This window comes from Temnothorax nylanderi, unplaced genomic scaffold (assembly GCF_030848795.1).
Source record: "Temnothorax nylanderi isolate EJ_2023f unplaced genomic scaffold, tnyl_v1.0 TNYL_tig0120_pilon, whole genome shotgun sequence".
Lineage (NCBI taxonomy): Eukaryota > Metazoa > Arthropoda > Insecta > Hymenoptera > Formicidae > Temnothorax > Temnothorax nylanderi.
The window spans coordinates 192,645-205,743 of NW_027249182.1; the positions used below are offsets into that span (position 1 = coordinate 192,645).

General features: G+C 31.1%; 2 protein-coding genes across 4 annotated transcripts; both read right to left on the bottom strand.

Moving 5' to 3' along the window:
• Positions 1-2,280: 2,280 nt before the first annotated feature.
• On the bottom strand, positions 2,281-13,079 carry LOC139776455 (lysosomal aspartic protease-like). 3 transcript variants are annotated; one of them, XM_071713100.1, is made up of 9 exons: positions 12,825-12,847; positions 5,387-5,486; positions 4,456-4,682; positions 3,842-3,960; positions 3,498-3,697; positions 3,263-3,385; positions 3,045-3,180; positions 2,820-2,912; positions 2,281-2,742 (listed from the first exon to the last, which is right to left on the bottom strand). In XM_071713100.1, the coding sequence occupies exons 2-9, from the start codon at positions 5,458-5,460 to the stop codon at positions 2,539-2,541; spliced, it is 1,176 nt and encodes a 391-aa protein (XP_071569201.1). In that variant the 5' UTR covers positions 5,461-5,486; positions 12,825-12,847; the 3' UTR covers positions 2,281-2,538. The 3 variants fall into 3 exon arrangements, with proteins under 3 accessions (XP_071569201.1, XP_071569200.1, XP_071569199.1); XM_071713099.1 differs by lacking the exons at positions 2,281-2,742; positions 2,820-2,912; positions 3,045-3,180; ... (3 more) ...; positions 4,456-4,682; positions 5,387-5,486 and adding exons at positions 9,887-10,339; positions 10,415-10,507; positions 10,639-10,771; ... (3 more) ...; positions 12,098-12,324; positions 12,983-13,079 and having other exon boundaries at positions 12,825-12,918; XM_071713098.1 differs by lacking the exons at positions 2,281-2,742; positions 2,820-2,912; positions 3,045-3,180; ... (3 more) ...; positions 4,456-4,682; positions 5,387-5,486 and adding exons at positions 9,887-10,339; positions 10,415-10,507; positions 10,639-10,771; ... (2 more) ...; positions 11,452-11,585; positions 12,098-12,324 and having other exon boundaries at positions 12,825-12,976.
• On the bottom strand, positions 6,789-8,752 carry LOC139776465 (lysosomal aspartic protease-like). Its single transcript, XM_071713110.1, has 5 exons — positions 8,533-8,752; positions 8,298-8,306; positions 7,580-7,743; positions 7,192-7,284; positions 6,789-7,117 (listed from the first exon to the last, which is right to left on the bottom strand). Exons 1-5 carry the CDS (start codon positions 8,750-8,752, stop codon positions 6,968-6,970), a joined length of 636 nt encoding a protein of 211 aa, XP_071569211.1. The 3' UTR covers positions 6,789-6,967.
• Positions 13,080-13,099: the final 20 nt, after the last annotated feature.

Genomic DNA, 13,099 nt, shown 5'->3' on the forward strand with positions numbered 1-13,099 from the left:
ATCCAGAACAGCCCTAAATCATCAAATGTATTCATGTTTATATTTGTTGCTTTAAGACGTGAGCTGATTTGTGTCGAAAATTATTTGTATCTTTAAAGTAAATGTGATAAATCATATAAATAAGAGAGTTTATAATTTGGAACTTAGCTATATAATATTTAACTTCCCACTGACTTTAACCTTTGAAACTGTTGCTTTAAAGTTCTTATGACTTTACTTAAAATGTAAATAGAAAAAACACAATTTTACACCATTATTCTTATCTTATACTTTTACTTGATATCAATCGAATTAAATTAGAAAAAAATAATTAAGATTATTTTAATATTTAAAACAATAATTTTTTTTAATACAAATGTATATATAGAAATAATAGAATGTCGGGAAGGTAGCGATGTTATGATATACTTACAGCAAGCAGGTTGGCTAACGTTGCAGTTTTTGGATGGTACCCAGAGTTCTGAGGAACCAGTGTTGAAAAGTACTTTAAACCTCTGCGGTGGAGTTCCAATTTCGATATTACCATAATATTGTATATTGTCATAATTAATCAGAGGTACAGTAGCCAAACAAAGCTGTATCATATTAATGTCCGTCGAAGATTTTTCAACGGAGTATGTTTTGTATAACGGAATTCTTGAAGAAACATATAAAAAAAAGTCCATTATATTATACGTATATAAACGCGAATGTCATTTAAAATATCTTTCAAAATAAATATAAATTTTGGATAATTTAATTGACCATTGTCAAGCACTTTTTATTTGAAAACTATTAAAGCCACAACATTTTCGTATTAAGAAATAAGTGCTACCTGCATTTATGAATTTACGCATTAGAATGTAGTTTAAGTATTTTAAAAGCAAATTCCTCTTTTTATGACGCTAATCTCATTTAAGCTCTTCGAAAGGATCCTCAAAGCATCTCTTATAATTAGTTTGCTCACTTTATTCCGACTTTCAAAATGCGTTTTTCTCACAGATTTAGTACAATTATCGTATTTATTAAAGTATTTATTGCGAATTCTGCTGTGATTCCAAGAAGCGCAATCTCTATACAGAATTTATCGTGTCGATATAAATGTGGAGCGTATGTACTCACCTATGCAACTCCGCGTTGACTAACGCGTAGCGATTACTACGATTGCCACAAACCGCTGATACATGTTTCTTGAATTTCTCGGGGACTAAAGCTACAAAAATCAAGAAGGTTTTAAGGGCGTTATAACTTCGAATCAGTCGACAATTGGTATGCACAACAGACAAAGATTGTAGTCAAACTTAGCGTTTCCGTCGCTGCTCATATACAGATGCGCGTGTACGTCCTTTGTGTCTAATATTATAACAAAGAGAGGAGGAGGGCGGTAAAGCGAACAAAGAGTTTTAAAAATTCTAACGCCTCTAATAACCCAATAGCTCTTTTCACTAATTTAATCTGGATACACTTGCGCCACTATAGTCTTCATATTGCAAATAGTAGTTGGTCGATCTCGTCAGATTTTGGGATGATCAAAAGGAGTATAAAAAACAAAAAGCTGGACTAAACGATAAAATTTCGAAAATGTTAGCTTGGAATTAAGAAATCAATTTTACGTAGGATTTACGTGAAGCCTTTCTTTTACAGATCTCTTGCAAAAATATAATACAATGTTGCATACATTGCATAACACAAGATGTTTAGCTACTATTATTTATATATTATATTTTCTCTTAATATTGTAGAGACGTCGGCTTGTAATTATATAAAATTTTTGCAAACGTGTATTGCAAGCAAATTTTATCGTTGTTACACATCATGTATCAAAGTTACTCGGATAATCTTTCTTTGTGTATCATGTTTTATTTAACACTAGCAGTAGTCAACACAATATGCAAGTTTCTAAAAATAACAATTTCAAAATATAAGTTTATAATATTAACGATAGTGAGATACCTAAACCAGTTTTGCAATATTATAACAATTTATTAATTAGAATACATACGACATGATAATTTTCGTATCGACAATTTGGTATCTATGTGTCGAAAATTTTAGACAATTTTTATTAATAAGCAAAAGATTTATGCGTATATACGTTTGTGTAAGCATAAGAAAGGTAAAAAGTTATATATTGATCACAAATGCGGTATGTTATACTCTTATACATATAAGCAGAATGTTATATGATATCTTGTACTCGTATGTAAGCAGAAAATTTATAAAATTAAACGAGATAGTATTTTTCGGGATACTACATTAAGATGAGAATAAAAGGGCGATGTATGAAATCAATATTCAGTGTAAAAATTATATACTTCATTTTAATAGACTTATATACAAGTTGTTTTCACAATATCTAACAATTGGATAGTTGCCGAAAGAACAAGATGTACCAAATCGTTGGTAGAATAAATATCGCATATCTTTCTTCTAATTCTCACATACGTATTAATTTAAAAATATACCATATAAATAGTCCAAATAAAATTACAGACCATATGTCAGTCGATATTCTAAAAAAACTATAACTTATTTGTTTAGTAATGTCATTTAGATTTCCTAATATTTAATGATAGCTTCATGAGAAGGCAATAAAGATTTATATGAATTTACTGCAGTGGCGAATCCCACTCGGTTGTTCTCCATGTCAAATACGGTGTAGTACCGACCAACAAATACATCGCCCAAAATCCACTCTACATCACCAAACGGAATAACATCTCGAAAGGCGGTAATGCAAAAATCTATTTCGTCTTCTGTGATCTATAAGACATTAAATATGGCATGATATTTCTATTCTAAAAAACAATTTCAACCTTTATAATAATAATTTTCTTTACCTTCAAGATATAATCTTGACCAGTGAGTCGAAACGTCTTACCACCTATGACGAAATTGATATCGGGCAAATTAGAAATCTTGTTGCAGTCCACCTTTAAACGAAGGTCAATGTTAGTAATCCATATTAATAATCCGTAACTTATCAAACATTTATTAATTTATTTCAATAATTTATTTAAGATAATTGTCAAAGCTGCCATTAACGAAAAGGATCTATTATTTACTATTCCATTATCATTAACACCGATCTCTCTGTTAAGAGCTGCGATAGTTTGCGATGGTCCACCTATCAAAGAATCGCCCGTGTCGACGACAGCTTGACAGCCTTCCGAGCAAGAGGTGTAATTTTTTATTTGAATCCTGCAGTGGGATAGCATTATCAATTAGCTGACATATAATCCGTAGTTGACATACGTATAATTTAGAAAAAAAAACTACATACCTATCCATTTTAATTTGCCAGTATTTTTTCCATGTAACATCCACATACGTAAACTCGCCTTCGTAATGGGAAGAATCGGTGCCACCCAATATCAGTTCACCGCCGAACACGTCCGTCTGATTTCTGTATAGGTTGTATATTTTTTACATTTGCATTTTACATTGCAAGGAAAGGCAAAGTATGTAATTTAAAAAATAGTATTAAACACACGTGAGGCATACGGAAAGATACATGCCGATTTAGATAGAAGCTAAAAATTGGTTGGGACACCAGGTGTTTATCAATCATGTTTTGGAAGACAGTAGGCTTTTTAAAGTCAGATAAGGCTGGATAACCCATCCCCAGAATGCCGTCGCATTCTGCATAGTCCCAAAAACTTGTCGAGAAATCGAGCGCTTCTCCGAATGTCTGGAATGAAACCTTAAGGCCAGCAATCTGCGAAACGTTGATATTATTAATAAAGTATAATTGCGTGCATTTTTTTTCGGAGAATGATAGCAACATGTGCTTTTTACAAAATTTTCATAGATTATGACTGTGATTAGAATTAAATATATCATTTACTTGACAATGACTTACGATTACGTCATCAGTAGATAAGAACCCAGACACACTGCCATCGACGTAATCAATAGCAAATGACTCATTCTGTGATATATATGTGGTGGATTTTGTATTATCATATTTATTATGTTCCACTGCAAAAAGTAGTAAATAAAATTAAATCAGTTAATATTAAAGAATCTAGAAATATAAATTTCTCTATATTAATCTAAATATCTAATTAACAGTAGTTAAATCATCAAATATATTTATGTTTATATTTTTTGCTTTAGCATGTGAGCTGTTTTGTATAAAAAATTATTTGTATCTTTAAAGTAAGTGTGATAAATAATGTAAATAAGAGAGTATGTAAGTATGGAACTTAGCTACATAATATTTACCTTACCACTGATTCGAATCTTTGAAACTGTTGCTTTAAAGATTTTATAACTTTACTTGAAATGTAAATGGAATAGATACAATTTTCTACAGCATTATTCTTATCTTATATTTTTACTTGATATCAATCATTAAACGAGAAAAAAATAATTAAGATTATTTTAATACTTGAAACATTAATTTTTGTAATGCAAATGTACATATAAAAATAATAAAATATCGGAGAGGTAGCGATGTTATGATATACTTACAGCAAGCAGGTTGGCTGACGTTGCAGTTTTTGGATGGTATCCAGAGATCTGAGGAACCAGTGTCGAAAAGTATTTTAAATGTCTGCGGTGGAGTTCCAATTTCGATAGTACCGTAGTATTGCAGATTTAGGTAATTAATCAGAGATACGTTTGCCGTACCCGAACGGAGTCGTATCATAGTTTCTGTCGAAAATTTGTCAACAGAGGATGTCTTGTGTAACGGAATTCTTGAAGCAACATAAAAAAATTTTTCTATATTATATGCGTATATGTACCGTATAAACGCAAATATATGTACATATATCGTACAACATAAATACGAATTTCAAATAATTTATTTGATCATTTCCGAGCACTTCTTATTTAAAAACTATTAAAGTTTCAACATGTTGACATTAAGAAATAAATGCTACCTGCATATATTTACGCATTAGAATGTAGTTAGGTATTTTAAATGCGAATTCCTCTTTTCTTGATGCTAATCTCATTTAAAATAAGATTTTCGAAGAAATCCTCAAAGCATCTCTTGTAATTAGTTTGCTCACTTTATTCCGACTTTCGAAATGCGTTTTTCTTACAGATTTGATACAATTAGAAATAAATACTACCTGCATATATTTACGCATTAGAATGTAGTTAGGTATTTTAAATGCGAATTCCTCTTTTCTTGATGCTAATCTCATTTAAAATAAGATTTTCGAAGAAATCCTCAAAGCATCTCTTGTAATTAGTTTGCTCACTTTATTCCGACTTTCAAAATGCGTTTTTCTTACAGATTTGATACAATTATGGTATTTGAAATTGATTTGATAATTATTTATCGCGAATTCTCTGCGGCGACTCCAAGTAGTTGGAAGCGCGATCTCTGTACGGTAGTATAATTCATCGTGTCGATATAAATGTGGATCGTTTGTATATAACATGTACTCACCTATGCAACTCCGCGTTGATTGACGCGAAGTTGATTACCGTGATTACCGTCATCGTCACAAAGAGCCGATACATTTTCCTGAATTTCTCGACGACTGAAGCTACAAAAGTCAAAATTGTTTTAGGACCGTTATAACTGCGAGTCAATCCACAACCGGTACGTACAGACAAAGAACAGGCAGTCAAATTCCTAAGCGGTCCCTTATATACAAATGTGCGTACATGGCCTTGTGCTTATAAGAAGGTGAGCAGGAGGGCAGAAAAACAAACGAAGCGTGCCAAAGCTTTGTGTTCGAACGATATTAGAAATCGCTTCGAGATCTCGGACGGAGAAAAAAAATTGACCAATCATATTTAAGCAATTCGGCAATTGTCCAATGCGATTGGTTAATTTTCGGAGCGATTTCTAGCATCGTGGACACAAGGATTAAACGCTTTAAAGTTTATGCAAATTCTCTGAGAGCCTAAGAGCTCTTTTCATTAATCTAATCGACTCTAAAAATTGCGTTTTGCATATAAGTAAATATTTTATTTAGCGCAACTCAATGTATTTAAAAAGTTTAATAATTAATGAGGTAAAATTGATCTTTGAAAGTATGTATTGTTTGCGTCGGTATAACAGACTTATATGTATAAGCAATGGTACATTCATTCCAGATTTAGCTTGAATATGCTAAATCGTGGCAGACTGTATCAATTGCATTTTAGTATTAAGCACTGTATAGTATGATATTTTCTCCTGATATTAGAGCAGAGACATTGGCTTGTAATCATATCAAATTTTTGCAAACGTGTATTGCCAGAAAATATTATCGTTGTTACACATGTTTCAAAATCACTCGATAATTATCTCGATAATTAGTACAGTACGCAAGTTTTTAAAAGTAACATTTTCAAAAAGTTAATTTATAATATTAATGATAGTGAGATACCTTAACCAGTTTTCTCGATATTACAACAATTAATTATAATACATATGACATAATAATGTTGGTATCGACAGATTGGTATCACTGACAATGAGTCCACAATTTTATATAATTATTATTAATGAACAAGAGATTTATGTGTATACATTTGTGTGAGCATAAAAAATATAGAAAATTGTATATTAATTAGAAATGCGGTCACTTATACAGGAAGAATGTTATACGATATTTTGTACTTGTATGTAAGCAGAAAATTTATAATATACGAAATAATATTTTTTGGGATACTACATTAAAATAAAATTGAAGAGCAAATATATGAAATCAATATACAATGTAGAAAATATACACTTTATTTTAATAGACTTAATTATATTCACAATATCTTATAGCAATTCGATAAATGCTGAAAGAACAATATATACCAAATCGTCGGTAAAAATAATATCACATATCTTTGTTCTAATTGTCACATTGTACGTATTCATTTAACAACATATTACATAAATAATCACAAATAAAAATTACAGAGCAGTAAGTACATGGGAATCGATATTCTAAAAAACTTTGACTCATTTGTTGATTCATTTGAGTAATGTCATTTAGATTTTCTAATACTTAATGATAACTTTATTAAAGAAGGCAATCAAGATTTATTTTGCAGAGGCGAATCCTACTCGGTCTTTCCCCATGTAAAACTCGGTATAGTACCGACCAATAAATACATCGCCCAAAACCCACTCCACACCATCATATCGATCACGGAAGCCGATAATGCACTTTGACGTATCGTTTTCTGTAAGCTATGAAACATTAAATATAGCATGATATTTCTATTCTAAAACAATTTAAACCTTTATGTAACAATATTCTTTACCTTCAAAATGTAATCTTTACCAGCGAGTCTGAACGTCTTATCACCCATGACGAAATTGATATCGGGCAAATTAGAAATCTCGTCGCAGTTCACCTTTAAACGAAGATTAATGTTAGTAATCCATATTAATAATCCGTAATATATCAAACATTTATTAATTTATTTCAATAATTTATTTAAGGTAGTTGATAACTGCCATTGCAGAAAAACATAATCTATTATTTACTGTTCCAACATTTTTAATTATTTTAACACCGATCTCTCTCCAAGTAATTGCGATATCATATTTTTCACATTGTACATATTACACATATTACATTGCGTGGAAAGACAAGGTATGTAATTTAAAAAATAGTTTCAAATACACGTGGGGCATCCAGAAAGATACATACCGATTTAGATAGAAACTAAAAACGGGGCGGGACACCACGCGTTGATAAATCATGTTTTGGAAGACAGAAGTCCCAGTATTGGATAACGAGGAGTAACCCATCCCCAGGATGCCGTCGAATTCTTTAACGGTGGAGACGTTTCCCCAATAGTTTACAGCTTCTCCGAATCATTGGAATACAACCTTAAGGCCAGCAACCTACGAAATGTTGATATTAATAAAATATAATCGCGTATGTTTTTTTCGGAGAATAATAGCAACATGTGTTCCTTAGAAAACTTTCATAGATTATGACTATAATTAGAATTAAGTCGGACCATTTACTTGACGATGACTTACGATTACTACATCAGTAGACAAGGACCCAAACACACAGCCATATCTTCGTAATTAAGAACAAATGAATCATTCTGTGATATATATGTGGTGGACTTTGTATGATCATACTTATTATGTTTCACTGCAAAAAGTAATAAATATAATTAAATCAGTTAATATTGAAAAGTCTAGAAATATAAAAATTTCCCCTTATTAATCTAAATATATAACTAACAGTAGTTTAAATCATCAAATATATTTATGTTTATATCTTTTGGTTTAACACGTGAGCTGTTTTGTATGAAAAATTATTTGTATTTTTAAAGTAAATGATAAATAATAATATAAGTAAGAGAGTATATAATTGTGGACTTTAGCTACACAATATTTACTTTACCACGTTTCACTTTTGAAACAGTTGCATTAAAGATTTTATAACTTTACTTAAAATGTAAATGGAAAAGATACAAATCTACAGCATTATTCTTATATTTTTACTTGATATCAATCATTAAACGAGAAAAAAATAATTAAGATTATTTTAATACTTGAAACAATAATATTTTTTAATACAAATGTACATGTATAAATAATAGAATATCGAAGAGATAGCGATGTTATAATATACTTACAGCAAGCAGGTTGGCTAAGCAGGATGTAGTCTTTGGATGGCACCCAGAGATCTGAGGAACCAGTGTCGAAAAGTATTCTAAACATCTGCGGTGGAGTTCCAATTTCGATAATATCATAGTATTGAACATTCTTATAATTAGTCAGAGGTTTATCACGCGGACGTCGATATAAATGTGCAAGGTTTGTACATAATATGTTCTCACCTATGTAACTTTGCATTGATTAATACGAAGTTGAGTACCACGATGGCCACGAAGAGTCGATACATATTTCTTGAATTTCTTGGCGATAAAAGTTACAAAAGTTAAGAAGATTTTATTGTCATTTCCTATCGATTGACCCCACAACCGATACGCGCAATAGAGAGAGTGTAGTCGATCACTATCGTTCTGAACGCTGCTTATATACAAGTACGTGTTTACGTTCTTGTCTTTATAAGAAGGTGAAAAGGAGGACGGTAAAGCGGATAAAAAGGTTTAAAAGTTCTATAAACATTAAGCTTCTAACAGCCCAATATCTCTTTTTCACTAATTTAATCTGGATACACTTGCGTCACTATATCCTTCATATTGGAATTAATAGTTGGTCAATCTAATCCCAGATCTACGAATAAGATGATCAAAAAAAGTATTTAAAAAAACAGATAGCTGGAAATAAGCGGTAAAATCCCGAAAATGTTAGCTTGGAATTAAGAAATTAATTTTAAATAGGATTTACTCGAAGCCTTTCTTTTACAGATTAACTCTTGCAAAAATATAATAAAATGCAACGTAAATTGTATAACACAAGATGTTTAGCTACCATTATTTATATAGTGTGATATTTTCTTTTAATATTGGAGTAGAGACATTGGCTTGTAATCATATAAAATTTTTGCAAACGTATATTGCCAGAAAATATTATCGTTGTTATACATGTTTCAAAATCACTCGATAATTATCTTGATAATTAGTACAGTACGCAAGTTTTTAATAGTAACATTTTCAAAAAGTTAATTTATAATATTAACGATAGTGAGATACCTAAACCAGTTTTCTCGATATTACAACAACTAATTATAATACATATGACGTAATAATGTTGGTCTCGACAATTTGGTATCACTGAGTCCACAATTTTATATAATTATTATTAATGAACAAGAGATTTATGTGTATACATTTGTGTGAGCATAAGAAATATAGAAAACTGTATGTTAATTATAAATGCGGTCTCTTATACAGGCAAAATGTTATACGATATCTTGTACTTGTACGTAAACAGAAAATTTATAAGAATAAACGAGATAATATTTTTCGGGATACTACATTAAGATGAAATTCAAAGGGCGATATATGAAATCAATATTCAGTGTAAAAAATATATACTTCATTTTAATAGACTTATATACAAGTTGTATTCACAATATCTAACAATTCGATAGTTGCCGAAAGAACAAGATGTACCAAATCGTTGGCAGAATAAATATCGCATATCTTTCTTCTAATTCTCACATACGTATTAATTTAAATATATACCATATAAATAGTCCAAATAAAATTACAGACCATATGTCAGTCGATATTCTAAAAAAACTATGACTTATTTGTTTATTAATGTCATTTAGATTTCCTAATATTTAATGATAACTTCATACGAAGGCAACCAAGGTTTATTTTGCAATGCGAATCCCACTCGGTCGTTCCCCATGTCAAATACGGTGTAGTACCGACCAATAAATACATCGCCCAAAATCCATTCTATACCATCAAACGGAGTAACATATTGAAAACCGGGAATGCATTTACCTCCAAATTCAGCGCCGAGCTATGAGACATTAAATATGGCATGATATTTCTATTCTAAAAACAATTTAAACCTTTATATAATAATATTCCTTACCTTCAAGATATAATCTTGACCAGTGAGTGGAAACGTCTTACCACCTATGACGAAATTGATATCGGGAAATTGAGAAATCTTATCGCAGTTCACCTTTAAACGAAGGTCAATGTTAGTAATCCATATTAATAATCCGTAAATTATCAAACATTGATTAATTTATTTCAATAATTTATTTAAGATAATTGTGAAAGCTGCCATTGCAGAAGGGGATAATAAATTACCGTATCATTAACAACACCGATTTCTTTGTAAATAACTTCGATAGTCAGCTGTGGTCCAGCTATCCTAGTGTAGCCCGTGTCGACGATAGCTTGACAGCTTTCCGAGCAAGAGGTGTAATTTTTTATTTGAAACCTACAGTGGGATAGCATTACCAATTAGCTGACATATAATCCGTGGTTGACATACGTATAATTTAGAAAAAAAAACTACATACTTATCCATGGTAATTTGCCAGTATTTTTTTTGAGTAACATTAACATACGTAAACTCGCCCTTGTAATGGGAAGAATCGGTGCCACCCAATATCAGTTCACCGCCGAACACGTCCGTGAGATTTCTGTATAGGTTGTATATTTTTTACATTGTTTATGTTTATACATTTGCATTTTACATTGCATGGAAAGACAAAGTATGTAATAAAAAAAATAGTATTAAACACACGTGAGGCATACGGAAAGATACATACCGATTTAGATAGAAGCTAAAAATTGGTTGGGACACCATCTCTCGATCAATCATGTTTTGGAAGACAGAAGGTTGTTTAAAGGCAGATAAGGCGGGAAAACCCATCCCCAGAACGCCGTCGCATTGTGCCCAGGGCAAAAAACCTTTCGAGAAATTGAACACTTCTCCGAATTTCTGTGATGTAACCCCAAGGCCACCAATCTACGAAACGTTGATATTATTAATAAAATATAATTGCGCGCGTTTTTTTTTTCGGAGAATAATAGCAACATGTGCTTTTTACAAAATTTTCATAGATTATGACTGTGATTAGAATTAAATATATCATTTACTTGACGATGACTTACGATTACGTTATCATTAGATAAGTTCCCGTACAATTTGACATCTTCCCACTTTGCATCGTAGTAAGAAACATTAAACGTAACTCCTTCTGGCACGTATGTGGTGGACTGTGTATTATCATATTTATTATGTTCCCCTGCAAAAAGAAGTAAGTAAAATTAAATCAGTTAATATTGAAAAATCTAGAAATATAAATTTCTCTATATTAATCTAAATATATAACTAACAGTAGTTAAATCATCAAATATATTTATGTTTATATTTTTTGCTTCAACATGCGAGCTGTTTTGTATAAAAAATGATTTGTATCTTTAAAGTAAGTGTGATAAATAATGTAAATAAGAGAGTATATGTAAGTATGGAACTTAGCTACATAATATTTACCATACCACTGATTCGAATCTTTGAAACTGTTGCTTTAAAGATTTTATAACTTTACTTGAAATGTAAATGGAATAGATACAATTCTACAGCATTATTCTTATTTTATATTTTTACTTGATATTTTACATATATTTTACTCAATCATTAAACGAGAAAAAAATTATTAAGATTATTTTAATGCTTGAAACATTAATTTTTTTAATACAAATGTACATATAAGAATAATAGAATGTCGGGGAGATAGCGATGTTATGATATACTTACAGCAAGCAGGTTGGCTAACGTCGCAGTTTTTGGATGGTACCCAGAGATCTGAGAAACCAGTGTCGAAAAGTATTTTAAATGTCTGCGGTGGAGTTCCAATTTCGATATTACCATAATATTGTAAATTGTCATAATTAATCAGAGATACGTTTGCTGTACCCGAACGGAGTCGTGCCATAGTTTCCGTCAAAAATTTTTCATCGGAGGATGTCTTGTATAACGGAATTCTTGAAGCAACATAAAAAAAATTCCGTTATATTATATGCGTATCGTATAAACGCGAATGTATGTACATAAATCGTACAACATAAATACGAATTTCAAACAATTTATTTGATTATTTTCAAGCAATTCTTATTTAAAAACTATTAAAGCCTCAACATTTTGACATTGAGAAATAAATGCATATATTTACGCATTAGAATGTAGTTAGGTATTTTAAATGCGAATTCCTCTTTTCATGATGCTAATCTCATTTAAAATAAGATTTTCGAAAGAATCCTCAAAGCATCTCTTGTAATTAGTTTGCTCACTTTATTCCGACTTTCAAAATGCGTTTTTCTTACAGATTTGATACAAATATGGTATTTGAAATTGATTTGATAATTATTTATCGCGAATTCTGCGGCGATTCCGAGTAGTTGGAAGCGCGATCTCTGTACGGTATTATAATTCATCGTGTCGATATAATATAAATGTGGATCGTTTGTATATAACATGTACTTACCTATGCAACTCCGCGTTGATTGACGCGAAGTTGATTACCGTGATTACCGTCACAAAGAGCCGATACATTTTCCTGAATTTCTCGACGACTGAAGCTACAAAAGTCAAAATTGTTTTAGGACCGTTATAACTGCGAGTCAATCCACAACCGGTACGTACAGACAAAGAACAGGCAGTCAAATTGCTAAGCGTTCCCTTATATACAAATGTGCGTACATGGCCTTGTGCTTATAAGAAGGTGAGCAGGAGGGCAGAAAAACAAACGAAGCGTTCCAA

What these genes read in the sequence shown, in the direction of transcription:
- LOC139776455 (XM_071713100.1), bottom strand. Translation starts at nt 5,460, where the DNA reads ATGTATCGGCTCTTTGTGACGATGACGGTAATCACGGTAATCAACTTC. An exon ending in ATCAACGCGGAGTTGCATAG is followed by an intron (nt 4,683 to 5,386) that starts GTGAGTACATGT and finishes TGTTGCTTCAAG; the next exon opens with AATTCCGTTACACAAGACAT. An exon ending in TATCTACTGATGACGTAATC is followed by an intron (nt 3,698 to 3,841) that starts GTAAGTCATTGT and finishes AACGTTTCGCAG; the next exon opens with ATTGCTGGCCTTAAGGTTTC.
- LOC139776465 (XM_071713110.1), bottom strand. Translation starts at nt 8,752, where the DNA reads ATGCAAAGTTACATAGGTGAGAACATATTATGTACAAACCTTGCACAT. An exon ending in GTTTCTATCTAAATCGGTAT is followed by an intron (nt 7,285 to 7,579) that starts GTATCTTTCTGG and finishes CTTCGTTTAAAG; the next exon opens with GTGAACTGCGACGAGATTTC. An exon ending in GTAAAGATTACATTTTGAAG is followed by an intron (nt 7,118 to 7,191) that starts GTAAAGAATATT and finishes AATGTTTCATAG; the next exon opens with CTTACAGAAAACGATACGTC.